At 51.4% G+C, this 21,815-nt stretch overlaps 1 protein-coding gene across 1 annotated transcript; it reads left to right on the forward strand.

The window, feature by feature from the left end:
• The first annotated feature begins 4,282 nt into the window (after positions 1 to 4,282).
• Positions 4,283 to 20,785, forward strand: LOC116410828 (whey acidic protein-like). Its single transcript, XM_031901959.1, has 6 exons — positions 4,283 to 4,385; positions 6,085 to 6,324; positions 14,060 to 14,203; positions 16,663 to 16,815; positions 18,567 to 18,716; positions 20,535 to 20,785. Exons 1-5 carry the CDS (start codon positions 4,307 to 4,309, stop codon positions 18,713 to 18,715), a joined length of 765 nt encoding a protein of 254 aa, XP_031757819.1. The 5' UTR covers positions 4,283 to 4,306; the 3' UTR covers position 18,716; positions 20,535 to 20,785.
• Positions 20,786 to 21,815: the final 1,030 nt, after the last annotated feature.

A 21,815-nucleotide genomic window follows, 5' to 3' on the forward strand; every position in this document is an offset into this window, starting at 1 on the left:
ATTCTTGGTATCGAATTTGGCCAGGGCGATTATGCCAAGCAAATTTGGGAGGGCAAGTTGGAAACCGCATCTGTTCTGGTGAACCGGTGGAAAGGGTTGAAATTTACCCTCAGAGAAAGGGTGGATCTTATCAAAACCTACCTGATTCCAATCTTTTTGTATCTCAGCCATGTGTGCCTTTTGCCAGAAGCTTTCTACGTTAAGATCAAAGGTCTCTTCTTCCAACTGTTATGGGGGAATAAGACAAACCTCATCAAAAGGAATATTACCTACCTACAAAGGAAGGAGGGGGTCTCGGTATGGTGAACCCCGTTGTGTTCTTCGTGAACACCTTTATTAAGTACAACTATAACAACCTCCTCTTGGAGAAGCCTCCTTTGTGGGTGGAGATCTTCAGAGTTTGGGCCCTTCCTTTTCTTGAGTGTTGGATGAGAGGCGGCTTGGTAAAGAGCGTGCGTGCTCCTCATGCCCCTCTCCCGCCTTATGTTGCCGTGAGTCTGAAGGTGATGAGGCGGTGGTGTGTGTCTGTTGGGGAGATCAGGGCTTCTCCAAGAAGGGACATCGATAGGAGAGTCTTGGGTTCCTACTTTCATGCATCACTGGCCCTGAAAGACTGTCCAGACGAGGTGTTGAGATCAGGGCTCTCTTTAGTCAATTCCCCAAGGGTTCCCCCGAAGCTCAGGGATGTCGTCTGGCGCTCCTTCCACGGGAAGCTCTATGTTAATGGGAATCTGAAGTACAGACGCACTGATGACCGTGACTGCCCACGAGAGGAATGCTCTGGGGAAGTGGAAACGATGGACCACTTCTTGCTTCAGTGCCCCTTTAACATAGATGTTTACAAACAAGTCTCTGCTGCCTTGGGCATTCCTTGCCTCTCTGGTTGTAATTACCAGGAGTGGGCCTATGGGGCATTCAAGCGACACAGGGGGTATGATTTGGGCACTCTTTTCTTAGTCAGCTCTGTTGTCCGCTTTTACACCTGGAACACACGGTGCAAGGTTTCTCTCAGGCGTGAAGTCCTCCCTGTCCAGTGGTGGTGGATATGGTACTGGGTGAGCTCGGGAAGATACGCTCTTTGGAGAGACAAAGGATGGATGAAGCAAGGTGGAAGGGTCTGTGGAGGGGCATTCAGTTTGACCCACCGTGAGTCCTCTTGCTAATTCTGATGTCTCTTTGGTGTTGGGCTAGTTCTTTTCACCCCCTTAGATTTTTTGCCCTTCGTCGTATTTTTCTGATGGGGCTTCATACAGTTTTAGGTGAGTAGCCCATCTTTTGCCTTCCTGGAGTCTGAAGCCATGTTTTGTGTATATAGTTGGTGTATAGTAGAGTGGCACCCAGCCAGGCTGAGCCGCTCATTGAAGTTGAGTTAAAGTTGGAAATTGAGCAGCGTTGTATAGCTCAGGTGGCAAACTATACATCAGCTTTGTAACATTTGTACAGTTGCCCACAGAGCAAGCGGATACGTTTATAGGATAAGCTAATTATGTTTACTGCATGTAAATCTATTTAATGCTTTGCTTATTTGTTATGTTATTTTAAGCTTTATTGTATTAGGATGCAAGAACTCAATAAACAAAATTTCCCTGTACTAAGCACAATTCAGGCAGGAACAGCCCCCTAAGTTTGCTCATAGCCTGTACAGAGAGATACCATAAAACTATGGCACATAGGGATTCCCCTGTACTAAGCACAATTCAGCAGGAACAGCCCCCTAAGTTTGCCCATAGCCTGTACAGAGAGATACCAATAAAACTATGGCACATAGGGATTCCCCTGTACTAAGCACAATTCAGCAGGAACAGCCCCTAAGTTTGCCCATAGCCTGTACAGAAGATACCATAAAACTATGGCACATAGGGATTCCCCCTGTACTAAGCACAATTCAGCAGGAACAGCCCCCTAAGTTTGCCCCATAGCCTGTACAGAGAGATACCATAAAACTATGGCACATAGGGATTCCCCTGTACTAAGCACAATTCAGCAGGAACAGCCCCCTAAGTTTGCCCATAGCCTGTACAGAGAGATACCATAAAACTATGGCACATAGGGATTCCCCTGTACTAAGCACAATTCAGCAGGAACAGCCCCCTAAGTTTGCCCATAGCCTGTACAGAGAGATACCATAAAACTATGGCACATAGGGATTCCCCTGTACTAAGCACAATTCAGCAGGAACAGCCCCCTAAGTTTGCTCATAGTCTGTACAGAGAGATACCCTAAAACTATGGCAAATAGGGATTCCCCTGTACTAAGCACAATTCAGCAGGAACAGCCCCCTAAGTTTGCCCATAGCCTGTACAGAGAGATATAAAGTCACACTATGGGTGTTATTTACTATACAAGGTATACCAATCCCTATAGCTGAGTAATGAGGGGGTGCACTGTACCCTAATTGCTACCTGTGTGTGTGGGTGCGGCGCGACTATTGCCCAACACACACGCCAGTCTGGGTACAAAGCCAGGGAGACGCTGCCACTTGCCCAGATCATTTACATTTCTGATTGGCCCCGGGCTCGGTACTGCCCCCTCCTCTGTTATATGGGCTGTCCTGCCCCTCTGGTGCCTGCGGGGGGGGTAACTATAGAGGGGTCCCTGGAGGTATTTGGGGCCCAGGGGGGCACGGACTGATCACTATCACCAATCAGGCACCTTGTAGTGGGGAAACCCCCCATGGCCTTCCCAATATGGGGGGGCCCTTTCCACTGGTTCCCAGGGCCACACTGGGGTGCAGAGTAGAACCCAACCCTTTGCTGGGTGGGAGAGAGGTGGGGACCCCCGCAGCAGTGACTAAGGTACCCCGGGTAAAGGGCAATTAGCCCTACAATAGGGCAAGTACTGTACCAGCAAAGGAACCCAAAGAGAGCAGTGCAATAACAATCAGCACACGAGGGGTTACACGCAGGAAAAGACTGGGGGGGGGGTCCCCCCAATGCAGGAAAGCCCCAGGTCCCTGTGGGTGCGCTATGGCTCTGCGAGGGTTAAACACGAGTGCAGACAGAGTTGTGACACCGGGTTGGGGCGCAGGGAGTGGTACCCCGAGGTGTCTCCCAGCGATGCCACTTGGGGCAGGTACAGACTGGCACGTTTAACCCTCACTGAGCTAGAAATGTTGGGGTGCAGAGGGGCCCCCCGGGGATCCCAGGTGTCATAGGGATGATGGGAGTTGCAGTTCCCCTACAGGGCAGCACCCCTACCTACCCTGGCAGTAGCCCAGCACAACTGCCCTCACTGAATGGGAAGGGTTAATTCACTGACTAGGGGGCACATATGTAGTGACGGGGCCCAGCAGGAACCCCCCCTGCTGATTGGATAAAGCTGTGACTCCCTGCAGCCTCCATGTTTCTGGTTGTTACAGACATGTGTATTGGGTAAAGGGTAAGTAAAACCAACTAAACAAATCCGGGATCTCCCTCAAGCACCTCCCCCGGGGAACATGAAGCCCACGTGGCTACCAGAAGCCTCTGAGCCATTATTCATGCAGCCCCCCCCCCCAGGGTTTATATTGGTTCAGCCTGATGCGTTGAGTCTTGTCTCAGCCCACAGGGTACCTCTGATGAGCTAGGTACCCCAATACCCCGCGCCCAATACCCCCTGCCCCGCGCCCAATACCCCCTGCCCCGCGCCCAATACCCCCTGCCCCGCGCCAATACCCCCTGCCCCGCGCCAATACCCCCTGCCCCGCGCCATACCCCCTGCCCCGCGCCCAATACCCCCTGACCCGCGCCCAGTACCCCCTGCCCCGCGCCCAATACCCCCTGACCCGCGCCCAATACCCCCTGACCCGCGCCCAATACCCCCTGACCCGCGCCCAGTACCCCCTGCCCCGCGCCCAATACCCCCTGCCCGCGCCCAATACCCCTGCCCCGCGCCCAATACCCCCTGCCCCGCGCCCAGTACCCCCTGACCCGCGCCCAGTACCCCCTGACCCGCGCCCAGTACCCCCTGACCCGCGCCCAATACCCCCTGACCCGCGCCCAATACCCCCTGACCCCGCGCCCAATACCCCCTGCCCCGCGCCCAATACCCCCTGCCCCGTGTGTCACTTTGCCCCTATAGTGCGCGGCAGTAACTCAGGTTGACAAAAGTCCCTTTATTGTGTGGGACTGTGGGACACGGGAAGCTTGTTATTATTAATTAGCTGCAGTAATTAACTCCCTTCTCATTGTTCCATGGGGAGGGGCCCCACATTCAGGGAACCAGTTGGGTGACAATATGGGGCCCCTCCCTGGCTCCTTCCTTGTTCCCCTCCCTGAGCCCCAGCTATAAATCTGCCCCGTGGGACTGGCACCCAACACTCCCCAACATGGGTCCCGGCGTGGTCTCCCTGCTCCTGGGGCTCAGCCTGTGCCCCCTGCTGCCCGGCGCCGACCCCCCCCCCAACAGTGAGTACTTACCTGCTGCACACCTGCCCCCGGGGCCCTCCGGCATAATCTGTTATTGCCCCTTTGGGAGGGGTGGCTGGGGCATTCCTGAGTTCCATTTCATTCTATTACCCCAGGCTGGGGCATTCCTGAGTTCCATTTCATGCTATTACCCCAGGCTGGGGCATTCCTGAGTTCCATTTCATTCTATTACCCCAGGCTGGGGCATTCCTGAGTTCCATTTCATTCTATTACCCCAGGCTGGGGCATTCCTGAGTTCCATTTCATTCTATTACCCCAGGCTGGGGCATTCCCGAGTTCCATTTCATTCTATTACCCCAGGCTGGGGCATTCCCGAGTTCCATTTCATTCTATTACCCCAGGCTGGGGCATTCCTGAGTTCCATTTCATTCTATTACCCCAGGCTGGGGCATTCCTGAGTTCCATTTCATTCTATTACCCCAGGCTGGGGCATTCCTGAGTTCCATTTCATTCTATTAACCCAGGCTGGGGCATTCCTGAGTTCCATTTCATGCTATTACCCCAGGCTGGGGCATTCCTGAGTTCCATTTCATTCTATTAACCCAGGCTGGGGCATTCCCGAGTTCCATTTCATGCTATTACCCAGGCTGGGGCATTCCTGAGTTCCATTTCATTCTATTACCCCAGGCTGGGGCATTCCTGAGTTCCATTTCATTCTATTACCCCAGGCTGGGGCATTCCCCGAGTTCCATTTCAATGCTATTACCCCAGGCTGGGGCATTCCCGAGTTCCATTTCATGCTATTACCCCAGGCTGGGGCATTCCTGAGTTCCATTTCATTCTATTACCCCAGGCTGGGGCATTCCTGAGTTCCATTTCATGCTATTACCCCAGGCTGGGGCATTCCTGAGTTCCATTTCATTCTATTACCCCAGGCTGGGGCATTCCTGAGTTCCATTTCATGCTATTACCCCAGGCTGGGGCATTCCTGAGTTCCATTTCATGCTATTACCCCAGGCTGGGGCATTCCTGAGTTCCATTTCATTCTATTACCCCAGGCTGGGGCATTCCCGAATTCCATTTCATGCTATTAACCCAGGCTGGGGCATTCCCGAGTTCCATTTCATGCTATTACCCCAGGCTGGGGCATTCCCGAGTTCCATTTCATTCTATTACCCCAGGCTGGGGCATTCCCGAGTTCCATTTCATGCTATTACCCCAGGCTGGGGCATTCCTGAGTTCCATTTCATGCTATTACCCCAGGCTGGGGCATTCCCGAGTTCCATTTCATGCTATTACCCCAGGCTGGGGCATTCCTGAGTTCCATTTCATGCTATTACCCCAGGCTGGGGCATTCCCGAGTTCCATTTCATGCTATTACCCCAGGCTGGGGCATTTTGCCAAGCCGGAGCTGGGTATTTCCTAGTGAATGTATCTGGGCCCTGAGGGGGAGCTCTATAAGGGAAGAGACTGGGCAGTTACAGTCAATTGCCCCAAGCCAATCAGATAGGAGCCAAAGAAAGCCCCGCCCTGCTGCCCTCCAGCTCCGCCCCACCCCCTGCCATCAGCTAAAATGATGCATTTTGTGTAATAAATACATTTATGGGATTCATTTATTAGCCCCACCCCCAACACCAATCACTGCTTTGCCCTCTCCTAGCCAATCAAATCACAGATAAGTATTAGTTTATGCAGTGGAAGTGTTTTATTCCCCTTTACTATTCATGTTATGTGCCAGGGCCAGACAACAGGCCACCGGGGCCACCTGGGCCACCCAGGGAACCATGGGAACATGGTGGGTGGGGCCATCCCAGGAGGAAGCCCGGAGAATGCCCTGAGGATGTGGATCTCCCAAGATGCCGCGGGGCCAATAACAACCCAGAGAACAAGCCAGAATGCGACAGCGACCGAGAATGTGACGGCGATAAGAAATGTTGCTTCTCCGCCTGCAAGTACAAGTGCCTGCTGCCCCTGCAAGGTAAAGGCGGCTCCTCGGGGGCGGGGCTAGGACTGCACTAACTAACATGAATCCTGTGGTGTCTGTTGGGCTCACGTAAGCAGCTTGGGGCCATCTCCCCCCAAAAGTGCTGCACCCCAATCCTCCCCATGGGCCCCTGAATATCTATATACTGCACCCCAATCCTCCCCATGGGCCCCTGAATATCTATATACTGCACCCCAATCCTCCCCATGGGCCCCTGAATATCTATATACTGCACCCCAATCCTCCCCATGGGCCCCTGAATATCTATATACTGCACCCCAATCCTCCCATGGGCCCCTGAATATCTATATACTGCACCCCAATCCTCCCCATGGGCCCCTGAATATCTATATACTGCACCCAATCCCCCCATGGGCCCCTGAATATCTATATACTGCACCCCAATCCCCCCATGGGCCCCTGAATATCTATATACTGCACCCCAATCCTCCCCATGGGCCCCTGAATATCCATATACCTAACTGCACCCCAATCCTCCCCATGGGCCCCTGAATATCTATATACCTAACTGCACCCCAATCCTCCCCATGGGCCCCTGAATATCTATATACCTAACTTCACCCCAATCCTCCCCATGGGCCCCTGAATATCTATATACTGCACCCCAATCTCCCCCGTGGGCCCCTGAATACCCATATACCTAACTGCACCCCAATCCTCCCCATGGGCCCCTGAATATCCATATACCTAACTGCACCCCAATCCTCCCCATGGGCCCCTGAATACCCATATACCTAACTGCACCCCAATCCTCTCCATGGGCCCCTGAATACCCATATACCTAACTGCACCCCAATCCTCCCCATGGGCCCCTGAATACCCATATAACTGCACCCCAATCCTCTCCATGGGCCCCTGAATACCCATATAACTGCACCCCAATCCCCCCGTGGGCCCCTGAATACCCATATAACTGCACCCCAATCCTCTCCATGGGCCCCTGAATACCCATATATCTGCACCCCAATCCCCCCCGTGGGCCCCTGAATACCCATATATCTGCACCCCAATCCCCCCCGTGGGCCACTGAATACCCATATAACTGCACCCCAATACCCCCCGTGGGCCCCTGAATACCCATATAACTGCACCCCAATCCTCTCCATGGGCCCCTGAATACCCATATATCTGCACCCCAATCCCCCCGTGGGCCACTGAATACCCATATAACTGCACCCCAATACCCCCCGTGGGCCCCTGAATACCCATATAACTGCACCCCAATCCTCTCCATGGGCCCCTGAATACCCATATATCTGCACCCCAATCCCCCCGTGGGCCCCTGAATACCCATATACCTGCCCCAGCAAGGTAAAGGCGGCTCCTCGGGGGCGGGGTTAGCGTAAATCCTGTTGTGTCTGTTGGGCTCCCGTAAGCAGCTTGGGGCCATCTCCCCCCAAAAGTGAAACTAGAGAAGCTAATGAATATATACTGCACCCCAATCCTCCCCATGGGCCCCTGAATATCTATATACTGCACCCCAATCCTCCCCATGGGCCCCTGAATATCTATATACTGCACCCCAATCCTCCCCATGGGCCCCTGAATATCTATATACTGCACCCAATCCTCCCCATGGGCCCCTGAATATCTATATACTGCACCCCATCCTCCCCATGGGCCCCTGAATATCTATATACTGCACCCCAATCCTCCCCATGGGCCCCTGAATATCTATATACTGCACCCCAATCCTCCCCATGGGCCCCTGAATATCCATATACCTAACTGCACCCCAATCCTCCCCATGGGCCCCTGAATATCTATATACTGCACCCCAATCCTCCCCATGGGCCCCTGAATATCTATATACTGCACCCCAATCCTCCCCATGGGCCCCTGAATATCTATATACCTAACTGCACCCCAATCCTCCCCATGGGCCCCTGAATATCTATATACTGCACCCCAATCCCCCCCATGGGCCCCTGAACATGGGCGTCCACAGAAGGGGGCAAGAGGGGGCACTTGCCCCCCCCTGGAAAAGTAGCAAAAAAACCTTACTTTCTGCACTGTCTCCTCAAGCCCGTTTTTGCTGTGCTCCGATTGGATCTTTCTTCTTGTGGATTCTCCAATCAGAGCACAGCTTCCTTGACAGACAGTAAAATTGACCAATCAGAGCACAGATGCACACAGGGATCGGGAGATTTTGCAAACTGGAAACAAATGAAGACTGAAAAGAAGAATCTGCAGCTGTAACTTTACCTGAGAACCAACTCTCAACTTTTGCTGCAGATTTCATCCCACAGGTACTATACACTGGCACTATACCCAGGCACTATACCCAGGTACTATACACAGGCACTATACCCAGGTACTATACCCAGGTACTATACCCAGGCACTATACACAGGCACTATACCCAGGCACTATACCCAGGCACTATACCCAGGCACTATACCCAGGTACTATACCCAGGTACTATACCCAGGCACTATACCCAGGTACTATACACAGGCACTATACACAGGCACTATACACAGGCACTATACCCAGGTACTATACACAGGTACTATACCCAGGCACTATACACAGGTACTATACCCAGGTACTATACCCAGGTACTATACCCAGGTACTATACCCAGGTACTATACCCAGGTACTATACCCAGGCACTATACCCAGGTACTATACCCAGGCACTATACACAGGTACTATACACAGGCACTATACACAGGCACTATACACAGGTACTATACCCAGGTACTATACACAGGCACTATACCCAGGTACTATACCCAGGTACTATACCCAGGCACTATACACAGGTACTATACCCAGGTACTATACACAGGCACTATACCCAGGTACTATACCCAGGTACTATACCCAGGTACTATACACAGGTACTATACCCAGGTACTATACACAGGCACTATACCCAGGTACTATACCCAGGTACTATACACAGGCACTATACCCAGGTACTATACCCAGGTACTATACCCAGGCACTATACACAGGCACTATACCCAGGCACTATACCCAGGCACTATACACAGGCACTATACACAGGTACTATACACAGGTACTATACCCAGGTACTATACCCAGGTACTATACCCAGGTACTATACCCAGGCACTATACACAGGTACTATACCCAGGCACTATACCCAGGCACTATACACAGGTACTATACCCAGGCACTATACCCAGGTACTATACACAGGCACTATACCCAGGCACTATACACAGGTACTATACCCAGGCACTATACCCAGGCACTATACCCAGGTACTATACACAGGCACTATACCCAGGCACTATACCCAGGTACTATACACAGGCACTATACCCAGGTACTATACACAGGCACTATACCCAGGCACTATACCCAGGCACTATACCCAGGTACTATACACAGGCACTATACCCAGTTACTATACACAGGTACTATACACAGGTACTATACCCAGGTACTATACCCAGGTACTATACCCAGGCACTATACACAGGCACTATACCCAGGCACTATACCCAGGTACTATACACAGGCACTATACCCAGGCACTATACACAGGTACTATACACAGGTACTATACACAGGTACTATACACAGGTACTATACACAGGTACTATACCCAGGCACTATACACAGGTACTATACCCAGGTACTATACACAGGTACTATACCCAGGCACTATACACAGGTACTATACCCAGGCACTATACACAGGTACTATACACAGGCACTATACCCAGGCACTATACACAGGTACTATACACAGGCACTATACCCAGGTACTATACACAGGCACTATACACAGGCACTATACACAGGTACTATACCCAGGCACTATACACAGGTACTATACCCAGGTACTATACACAGGTACTATACCCAGGCACTATACACAGGTACTATACACAGGCACTATACCCAGGCACTATACACAGGTACTATACACAGGCACTATACCCAGGTACTATACACAGGCACTATACACAGGCACTATACCCAGGCACTATACACAGGTACTATACACAGGCACTATACCCAGGCACTATACCCAGGCACTATACCCAGGTACTATACCCAGGTACTATACCCAGGTACTATACACAGGTACTATACCCAGGTACTATACCCAGGTACTATACCCAGGCACTATACCCAGGCACTATACACAGGCACTATACCCAGGCACTATACCCAGGTACTATACACAGGCACTATACACAGGCACTATACCCAGGTACTATACACAGGCACTATACCCAGGCACTATACCCAGGCACTATACCCAGGCACTATACACAGGCACTATACACAGGCACTATACCCAGGTACTATACACAGGCACTATACCCAGGCACTATACCCAGGTACTATACCAGGCACTATACCCAGGCACTATACACAGGTACTATACACAGGTACTATACACAGGCACTATACCCAGGCACTATACCCAGGTACTATACCCAGGCACTATACCCAGGTACTATACACAGGTACTATACACAGGTACTATACACAGGCACTATACCCAGGCACTATACCCAGGCACTATACCCAGGCACTATACCCAGGTACTATACCCAGGCACTATACCCAGGCACTATACACAGGTACTATACACAGGTACTATACACAGGCACTATACACAGGCACTATACCCAGGCACTATACCCAGGCACTATACCCAGGTACTATACCCAGGCACTATACCCAGGCACTATACACAGGTACTATACACAGGTACTATACACAGGCACTATACACAGGCACTATACACAGGTACTATACACAGGTACTATACACAGGCACTATACCCAGGCACTATACACAGGCACTATACACAGGTACTATACACAGGTACTATACACAGGCACTATACCCAGGCACTATACCCAGGTACTATACCCAGGCACTATACCCAGGCACTATACCCAGGCACTATACACAGGTACTATACACAGGTACTATACACAGGCACTATACACAGGCACTATACCCAGGCACTATACACAGGTACTATACCCAGGTACTATACACAGGCACTATACCCAGGCACTATACCCAGGTACTATACCCAGGCACTATACCCAGGTACTATACCCAGGTACTATACCCAGGTACTATACACAGGCACTATACCCAGGTACTATACCCAGGTACTATACCCAGGTACTATACCCAGGTACTATACCCAGGTACTATACACAGGCACTATACCCAGGTACTATACCCAGGTACTATACCCAGGTACTATACCCAGGTACTATACACAGGCACTATACACAGGCACTATACCCAGGTACTATACCCAGGTACTATACCCAGGTACTATACCCAGGTACTATACCCAGGTACTATACCCAGGTACTATACACAGGCACTATACACAGGCACTATACCCAGGTACTATACACAGGTACTATACACAGGCACTATACACAGGCACTATACACAGGCACTATACCCAGGCACTATACCCAGGCACTATACACAGGCACTATACACAGGTACTATACACAGGCACTATACCCAGGTACTATACCCAGGTACTATACACAGGCACTATACACAGGCACTATACACAGGCACTATACACAGGCACTATACCCAGGCACTATACACAGGCACTATACACAGGTACTATACCCAGGCACTATACACAGGCACTATACACAGGCACTATACACAGGTACTATACACAGGCACTATACCCAGGTACTATACACAGGCACTATACACAGGCACTATACACAGGCACTATACCCAGGCACTATACCCAGGCACTATACACAGGCACTATACACAGGTACTATACACAGGCACTATACCCAGGTACTATACCCAGGCACTATACACAGGTACTATACCCAGGTACTATACCCAGGCACTATACACAGGTACTATACACAGGCACTATACACAGGTACTATACCCAGGCACTATACACAGGTACTATACACAGGCACTATACCCAGGCACTATACCCAGGTACTATACCCAGGTACTATACACAGGCACTATACACAGGTACTATACACAGGTACTATACACAGGTACTATACACAGGTACTATACACAGGCACTATACCCAGGCACTATACACAGGCACTATACACAGGTACTATACACAGGTACTATACCCAGGCACTATACCCAGGCACTATACACAGGTACTATACCCAGGTACTATACCCAGGCACTATACCCAGGCACTATACACAGGTACTATACCCAGGTACTATACCCAGGTACTATACACAGGTACTATACACAGGTACTATACCCAGGCACTATACACAGGTACTATACACAGGCACTATACACAGGTACTATACACAGGTACTATACACAGGTACTATACCCAGGCACTATACCCAGGCACTATACACAGGCACTATACACAGGTACTATACACAGGCACTATACACAGGTACTATACACAGGTACTATACACAGGTACTATACCCAGGCACTATACACAGGTACTATACACAGGCACTATACACAGGTACTATACACAGGTACTATACACAGGCCTCTGTTCTGCCTCTATACAGATTTCAAATGGGGGCCAAAAATATTGCTCTGTGAGGCTACAATTTTATTATTATTATAATTTTGTATTACTTATTTTTCCAAGTAGGCCCCTTAACTATTCATATTCCCATCTCTTGTTTAAACCACTACCTGGTTGCTAGGGTAAATAAGACCCTAGCAACCAGATAGCTGCTGAAATACCAAATGGAGAGCTGCTGAACAAAAAGCTAAATAACTGAAAAACCATTAAAAATAAAAGTGAATTTGAATGCGAACTAGCCCTGATCACAAACACAAATGTTTGCAGATCCCCTCACAGAAATGCGCGTATAAATACTGTAACATACTAAACATTTTAGGGTAAAAACAAAAAAGCCCCCCCCGCACTTTTGTACAGTATCCCTGGGAGTCAGTGGGAATGGCAAGAGGTAGTTGGGAGGTTAACTTTTTACGCCAGCAGGGAATCCACTAAGTGTCACATTAGCTTTAGGTCAGTCTGTGTATGGGCCATCTTTAGCCTCCCCTAGTATCATCCTGCAAAAAAAATATATATATTTATATATATATATATATATATATATATATATATATATATATATATATATATTTGTCTGTTGCAGGATGATACTAGCTTACTTGCCCCCCCTTGGAAAATTTTCTGCGGACGCCCATGCCCCTGAATATCTATATACTGCACCCCAATCCTCCCCATGGGCCCCTGAATATCTATATACCTAACTGCACCCCAATCCTCCCCATGGGCCCCTGAATATCTATATACTGCACCCCAATCCTCCCCATGGGCCCCTGAATATCTATATACTGCACCCCAATCCTCCCCATGGGCCCCTGAATATCTATATACCTAACTGCACCCCAATCCTCCCCATGGGCCCCTGAATATCTATATACCTAACTGCACCCCAATCCTCCCCATGGGCCCCTGAATATCTATATACTGCACCCCAATCCCCCCCGTGGGCCCCTGAATACCCATATAACTGCACCCCAATCCTCCCCATGGGCCCCTGAATACCCATATAACTGCACCCCAATCCCCCCCGTGGACCCCTGAATACCCATATAACTGCACCCCAATCCCCCCCGTGGGCCCCTGAATACCCATATAACTGCACCCCAATCCCCCCCGTGGACCCCTGAATACCCATATAACTGCACCCCAATCCCCGTTTCTCTCTCTTACAGATAAGGGGGATTTCTGCCCGGACTATACTGGCCGTATGTGTATCCGCTCTCTGCCCGATAAATGCCACCAACACAGTCAGTGCCAGGGGACAGAGAAGTGTTGCTATAACGACTGCCGCCGACAGTGCACCCCGACTGTAAAAGGTGAGTTGTTGCCAACCTACCACTGAGGCACAAATCCCCCACCAGGGGGCAACACTTATTATGTTATTGCCCCACAAACTCCGCCCATCTGCTGGGGAGCCTCCGACCCCCAAGGCTTTCTATGCTTTGGGCAGACACCCCCAGATTCCCCGGAGTAACTGCCCCCCATATACCCATAGGGAGAAGAGAGGGGGGGCACAGACGAGAGACATGGGGCTTGGCCCAGTATCCATGGTAACAAGAGACAGCCAAATAAAGGCTCATTAGCCCTCTCTTTTGATTAATTAAAAGAAACGCTGCCCCCCTACACCCGGCATTGCCCCCCCATCAGTGCACCCCAAGAACTGCCTGTGCTGTCTGTTTGTATCCTTATTGCAATCAATATATGAATATCAGCCCCCAGATATACCCCACTGTACCCCTATTATAGATATACCCTGCTGTACCCCTATTATAGATATACCCCGCTGTACCCCTATTATAGATATACCCCGCTGTACCCCTGATTACAGATATACCCCGCTGTACCCCTATTATAGATATACCCCGCTGTACCCCTGATTACAGATATACCCCGCTGTACCCCTATTATAGATATACCCCGCTGTACCCCTATTATAGATATACCCCGCTGTACCCCTATTATAGATATACCCCGCTGTACCCCTGATTACAGATATACCCCGCTGTACCCCTGATTACAGATATACCCCGCCGTGCCCCTGATTACAGATATACCCCGCCGTGCCCCTGATTACAGATATACCCCGCCGTACCCCTGATTACAGATATACCCCGCCGTACCCCTGATTACAGATATACCCCTCTGTACCCCTGATTACAGATATACCCCGCCCTACCCCTGATTACAGATATACCCCGCCGTACCCCTTATTACAGATATACCCCGCCGTACCCCTGATTACAGATATACCCCGCCCTACCCCTGATTACAGATATACCCCGCCGTACCCCTGATCACAGATATACCCGCCGTACCCCTGATCACAGATATACCCCGCCGTACCCCTGATTACAGATATACCCCTCTGTACCCCTGATTACAGATATACCCCTCTGTACCCCTGATTACAGATATACCCCTCTGTACCCCTGATTACAGATATACCCCGCTGTACCCCTGATCACAGATATACCCCTCTGTACCCCTGATTACAGATATACCCCTCTGTACCCTGATTACAGATATACCCCGCCGTACCCCTGATTACAGATATACCCCGCCGTACCCCTGATTACAGATATACCCCGCCGTACCCCTGATTACAGATATACCCCGCCGTACCCCTGATTACAGATATACCCCTCTGTACCCCTGATTACAGATATACCCCTCTGTACCCCTGATTACAGATATACCCCTCTGTACCCCTGATTACAGATATACCCCGCTGTACCCCTGATCACAGATATACCCCTCTGTACCCCTGATTACAGATATACCCCGCCGTACCCCTGATTACAGATATACCCCGCCGTACCCCTGATTACAGATATACCCCGCCGTACCCCTGATTACAGATATACCCGCCGTACCCCTGATTACAGATATACCCCGCCGTACCCCTGATTACAGATATACCCCGCCGTACCCCTGATTACAGATATACCCCGCCGTACCCCTGATTACAGATATACCCCGCCGTACCCCTGATTACAGATATACCCCGCCGTACCCCTGATTACAGATATACCCCGCCGTACCCCTGATTACAGATATACCCCGCTGTACCCCTGATTACAGATATACCCCGCCGTACCCCTGATTACAGATATACCCCGCCGTACCCCTGATTACAGATATACTCGCTGTACCCCTGATTACAGATATACCCCGCCGTACCCCTATTATAGATATACCCCGCTGTACCCCTATTATAGATATACCCCGCTGTACCCCTGATTACAGATATACCCCGCTGTACCCCTGATTACAGATATACCCCGCTGTACCCCTGATTACAGATATACCCCGCCGTACCCCTGATTACAGATATACCCCGCTGTACCCCTGATTACAGATATACCCCGCTGTACCCCTGATTACAGATATACCCCGCTGTACCCCTATTATAGATATACCCGCCGTACCCCTGATTACAGATATACCCCGCCGTACCCCTGATTACAGATATACCCGCCGTACCCCTGATTACAGATATACCCCGCCGTACCCCTGATTACAGATATACCCCGCTGCACCCCTTGTGGTGCCATGTTGGGAATGTGGGCAGAACCAGTCGGGGGTTCTTGCCCAGTTACCGGGTTGGATCTGTGTTTTTTAGAAACTCATTTTTGGTTTGGATTGTTTCCCCCCTCTCGGTGCTGTTGCCCCTCATGCCTTGACTCCCCATTCATGTAGTTGGCACATACCCCCGATGCCCGCCACTTCCTGCCCCTCTTTTCCCCTGATGCCTCGTGCTCTTTTATTTTTCTAGAAAAACCTGGAAACTGCCCCCGGCCCGAGATATTCTGCTCCCACCGTGACTGGCAGGACGGGCGCGGATCCTGCACAACTGACCGTGACTGCCCGGGGAGGGAGAAATGCTGCGCGCCAAGGTGCCGCCGGGAGTGCAAGAATGTTGATGGAGGTAAGTGGGTACAGTAAGTACAGTAAGTGTGCCCCCATCCAGCCACATGTGAGTCTGTGTGCCCATAACTGAGCCCATTCCCTTTATCAGCTTAGTCGTTCTTCCCTGTACTTTCTCTATTTCATTACTGCCCCCCCTTATATATTTATATATAGTGACCCCCCCCCTTAACTGCCCCTTCCCCAGTGTAACCAATCCCAACTGGGCCAGCCTTTCCCCATAACTGAGCCCATTCCCTTTATCAGCTTAGTCGCTCTTCCCTGTACTTTCTCTATTTCATTACTGCCCCCCCCCCCTTATATATTTATATATAGTGACCCCCCTTAACTGTCCCCCCCCCCCCAGTGTAACCAATCCCAACTGGGCCAGCCTTTCCCCATAACTGAGCCCATTCCCTTTATCAGCTTAGTCGCTCTTCCCTGTACTTTCTCTATTTCATTACTGCCCCCCCCTTATATATTTATATATAGTGACCCCCCCCCTTAACTGCCCCCCCCCAGTGTAACCAATCCCAACTGGGCCAGCCTTTCCCCATAACTGAGCCCATTCCCTTTATCAGCTTAGTCGCTCTTCCCTGTACTTTCTCTATTTCATTACTGCCCCCCCTTATATATTTATATATAGTGACCCCCCCTTAACTGCCCCCCCCCCAGTGTAACCAATCCCAACTGGGCCAGCCTTTCCCCATAACTGAGCCCATTCCCTTTATCAGCTTAGTCGCTCTTCCCTGTACTTTCTCTATTTCATTACTGCCCCCCCTTATATATTTATATATAGTGACCCCCCCCCCCCCCAGTGTAACCAATCCCAACTGGGCCAGCCTTTCCCCATAACTGAGCCCATTCCCTTTATCAGCTTAGTCGCTCTTCCCTGTACTTTCTCTATTTCATTACTGCCCCCCCCCCTTATATATTTATATATAGTGACCCCCCCTTAACTGCCCCCCCCCCCAGTGTAACCAATCCCAACTGGGCCAGCCTTTCCCCATAACTGAGCCCATTCCCTTTATCAGCTTAGTCGCTCTTCCCTGTACTTTCTCTATTTCATTACTGCCCCCCCTTATATATTTATTTATAGTGATCCTACCCCCTTGCTCATACCCCCGGCACTGCATGGTAGGAAGCTCGGTGGGCGGTGCTGGAGGGGTAGAAGAGACAGTACCATTGACACCCACCCCTTGGCTGCACTCCTGACCCCCTGACATACAGATGTCAGACTTACTGGCCTATACTTGCCAGGCTAAGATGATAACCCAGTATAAATATTGGAATGATGGGAGGTTTCCCCAACCCTGTGGGTACCATACCCAATGGGAGTGAGTGCTATTAATTTGGGGGTTAGCCTTAGCCTGTCCCACAATCTGCTCCTCATTTTTTATCTCTGCCTTCCTGTGTTACACTGTTTATATTCAATATGCCCCCGACTCGTAGTTATTAAATGACTTTCCTATTAACTCCTTTACTTCTGAACCACACGGGGGGGGGGGGGTCCCTAAAGCTCCAACATTTACTTTCTAACACAGTATCAGTTTAAATAACACCCCTTTCCATTCAAAATATAATGCCCCAATCTGAGCTATGAAGTTCTGCCCCTATGGGGGTAAAATCTACTTTTCTGAAATTCAGAGGCTTTGTTGCCCCAGTGTATATTTGCTTTTTGCCCCAAACATTCAATGACATTATACAAAGGGGAGGCGCGGCCCTGGGGCCCAAGTCACATGATTAATGGGTCCCATGTTGTTGTTAAACCAGAGAGACCAGGTAAATGCCCGGAGATGCGAGACAGAGACGACAGGCGCTGCTGGGGGCCCCCCCGCCATGAATGTGCCAACGATGACTTTTGCCTTAGGGGGCAGAAATGCTGTACCATTGGCTGCTGGCGCCAGTGCGTGTATGTCTGAGGTGAGTAGGATCCAGCCAATCCTATAGAGCGGTGGGGACCCTATTAATGGAAACACAAGGGGGAAATGCCTATAGAGTTGCCTTCAGCATGAGGTGTGGGGGCATTTGTACATGGCCGACCTATAGACTCCCCGTCTGCCTCTCACTATTTCAACATTGGCTCACGGGGTTATAAGATCTGGCGCCATTGGCTCACGTGGTTATAAGATCTGGAGCCATTGGCTCACGTGGTTATAAGATCTGGCCCCATTGGCTCACGTGGTTATAAGATCTGGAGCCATTGGCTCACGTGGTTATAAGATCTGGCGCCATTGGCTCACGTGGTTATAAGATCTGGAGCCATTGGCTCACGTGGTTATAAGATCTGGCCCCATTGGCTCACGTGGTTATAAGATCTGGCGCCATTGGCTCACGGGGTTATAAGATCTGGAGCCATTGGCTCACGTGGTTATAAGATCTGGCCCCATTGGCTCACGTGGTTATAAGATCTGGAGCCATTGGCTCACGTGGTTATAAGATCTGGAGCCATTGGCTCACGTGGTTATAAGATCTGGCACCATTGGCTCACGGGGTTATAAGATCTGGCGCCATTGGCTCACGTGGTTATAAGATCTGGCCCCATTGGCTCACGGGGTTATAAGATCTGGCGCCATTGGCTCACGTGGTTATAAGATCTGGAGCCATTGGCTCACGGGGTTATAAGATCTGGCCCCATTGGCTCACGGGGTTATAAGATCTGGCGCCATTGGCTCACGTGGTTATAAGATCTGGCGCCATTGGCTCACGTGGTTATAAGATCTGGCGCCATTGGCTCACGGGGTTATAAGATCTGGCGCCATTGGCTCACGTGGTTATAAGATCTGGCGCCATTGGCTCACGTGGTTATAAGATCTGGCACCATTGGCTCATGTGGTTATAAGACCTGACGCCATTGGCTCACGTGGTTATAAGATCTGGCACCATTGGCTCATGTGGTTATAAGACCTGACGCCATTGGCTCACGTGGTTATAAGATCTGGCGCCATTGGCTCACGTGGTTATAAGATCTGGCGCCATTGGCTCACGTGGTTATAAGATCTGGCGCCATTGGCTCACGTGGTTATAAGATCTGGCGCCATTGGCTCACGTGGTTATAAGATCTGGCGCCATTGGCTCACGTGGTTATAAGATCTGGCGCCATTGGCTCACGGGGTTATAAGATCTGGCGCCATTGGCTCACGTGGTTATAAGATCTGGCGCCATTGGCTCACGTGGTTATAAGATCTGGCGCCATTGGCTCACGTGGTTATAAGATCTGGCGCCATTGGCTCACGTGGTTATAAGATCTGGCGCCATTGGCTCACGGGGTTATAAGATCTGGCGCCATTGGCTCACGTGGTTATAAGATCTGGCCCCATTGGCTCACGTGGTTATAAGATCTGGCCCCATTGGCTCACGTGGTTATAAGATCTGGCCCCATTGGCCAGCCCACTATCTAAGCCCCAGGGGTTAAAGTATCCACGACACTCAACCCTGTGCGACATCCCTGCCCCACCCATATGACCCTAAACTCTTCCTTTTGGGAAGCCAGTGGGCTCTGCTTGGGGGGTACCTCGGGCTCTCGTATAAGCCCAAAAATGCTGTATTGGATCAAACATGGGGTCCTTGGGCTCCTATTGGACAGTGGGTAGAGGGGTAATAACCTGAAGGGACACATAGACATGAGTGGGTTTCTGGGGCCGGTGAGTCTGACCTGGGGGATGAAGGGGCTCAGTTCCATAGGGGGGGGGCCATGTTGGACCGACAGGACGTGAGACTGACTCTCTTTTCCATTTCTAGGGGCAGAAAGAAATCGGCCTGTTGCATGGAGCGTATCTGGGGGTGAAGGTATGAACCCCACCCTGTGCCGGAGGGAGTGGGGATGCTCTGCCGCCCAGCAGGGGAGGCTTCTCATGCTATTTGCTTAACAGATTTGGCCTAATGGTGCAATGTTTGGCTTGGGGCTTGTTGCTTTGGGGGGCACTTGCCCTGTACATGCCCCTCTGCCGCTCAATGTCTCTGGGCACAATAAAGGAGATGTTATGACTGGGCTGAAGGCTGATTGGATAATGAGTATTGGGGGGGTTTGGGGGGAAACACTGAACAAGCAAAGCTGAGATAAAGCTTCATCTGCGGGCAGTGCCAGGGCCCAGCTGTGATACACGGTAGCCGCACCTGCGGGCAGTGCCAGGGCCCAGCTGTGATACCCGGTAGCCATGCCTGCGGGCAGTGCCAGGGCCCAGCTGTGATACACGGTAGCCATGCCTGCGGGCAGTGCCAGGGCCCAGCTGTGATACACGGTAGCCATGCCTGCGGGCAGTGCCAGGGCCCAGCTGTGATACACGGGTAGCCATGCCTGTGGGCAGTGCCAGGGCCCAGCTGTGATACACGGTAGCCCCGCCTGCGGGCAGTGCCAGGGCCCAGCTGTGATACACGGTAGCCCCGCCTGCGGGCAGTGCCAGGGCCCAGCTGTGATACACGGTAGCCATGCCTGCGGGCAGTGCCAGGGCCCAGCTGTGATACACGGTAGCCCTGCCTGCGGGCAGTGCCAGGGCCCAGCTGTGATACACGGTAGCCATGCCTGCGGGCAGTGCCAGGGCCCAGCTGTGATACACGGTAGCCCCGCCTGCGGGCAGTGCCAGGGCCCAGCTGTGATACACGGTAGCCCCGCCTGCGGGCAGTGCCAGGGCCCAGCTGTGATACACGGTAGCCATGCCTGTGGGCAGTGCCAAGGCCCAGCTGTGATACACGGTAGCCCCGCCTGCGGGCAGTGCCAAGGCCCAGCTGTGATACACGGTAGCCATGCCTGCGGGCAGTGCCAGGGCCCAGCTGTGATACACGGTAGCCCCGCTGCGGCCAGTGCCAGGGCCCAGCTGTGATACACGATAGCCATGCCTGCGGGCAGTGCCAGGGCCCAGCTGTGATACCCGGTAGCCATGCCTGCGGGCAGTGCCAGGGCCCAGCTGTGATACACGGTAGCCATGCCTGCGGGCAGTGCCAGGGCCCAGCTGTGATACACGGTAGCCATGCCTGCGGGCAGTGCCAGGGCCCAGCTGTGATACACGGTAGCCATGCCTGCGG

This window comes from Xenopus tropicalis, chromosome 5 (genome assembly GCF_000004195.4).
Source record: "Xenopus tropicalis strain Nigerian chromosome 5, UCB_Xtro_10.0, whole genome shotgun sequence".
NCBI lineage: Eukaryota > Metazoa > Chordata > Amphibia > Anura > Pipidae > Xenopus > Xenopus tropicalis.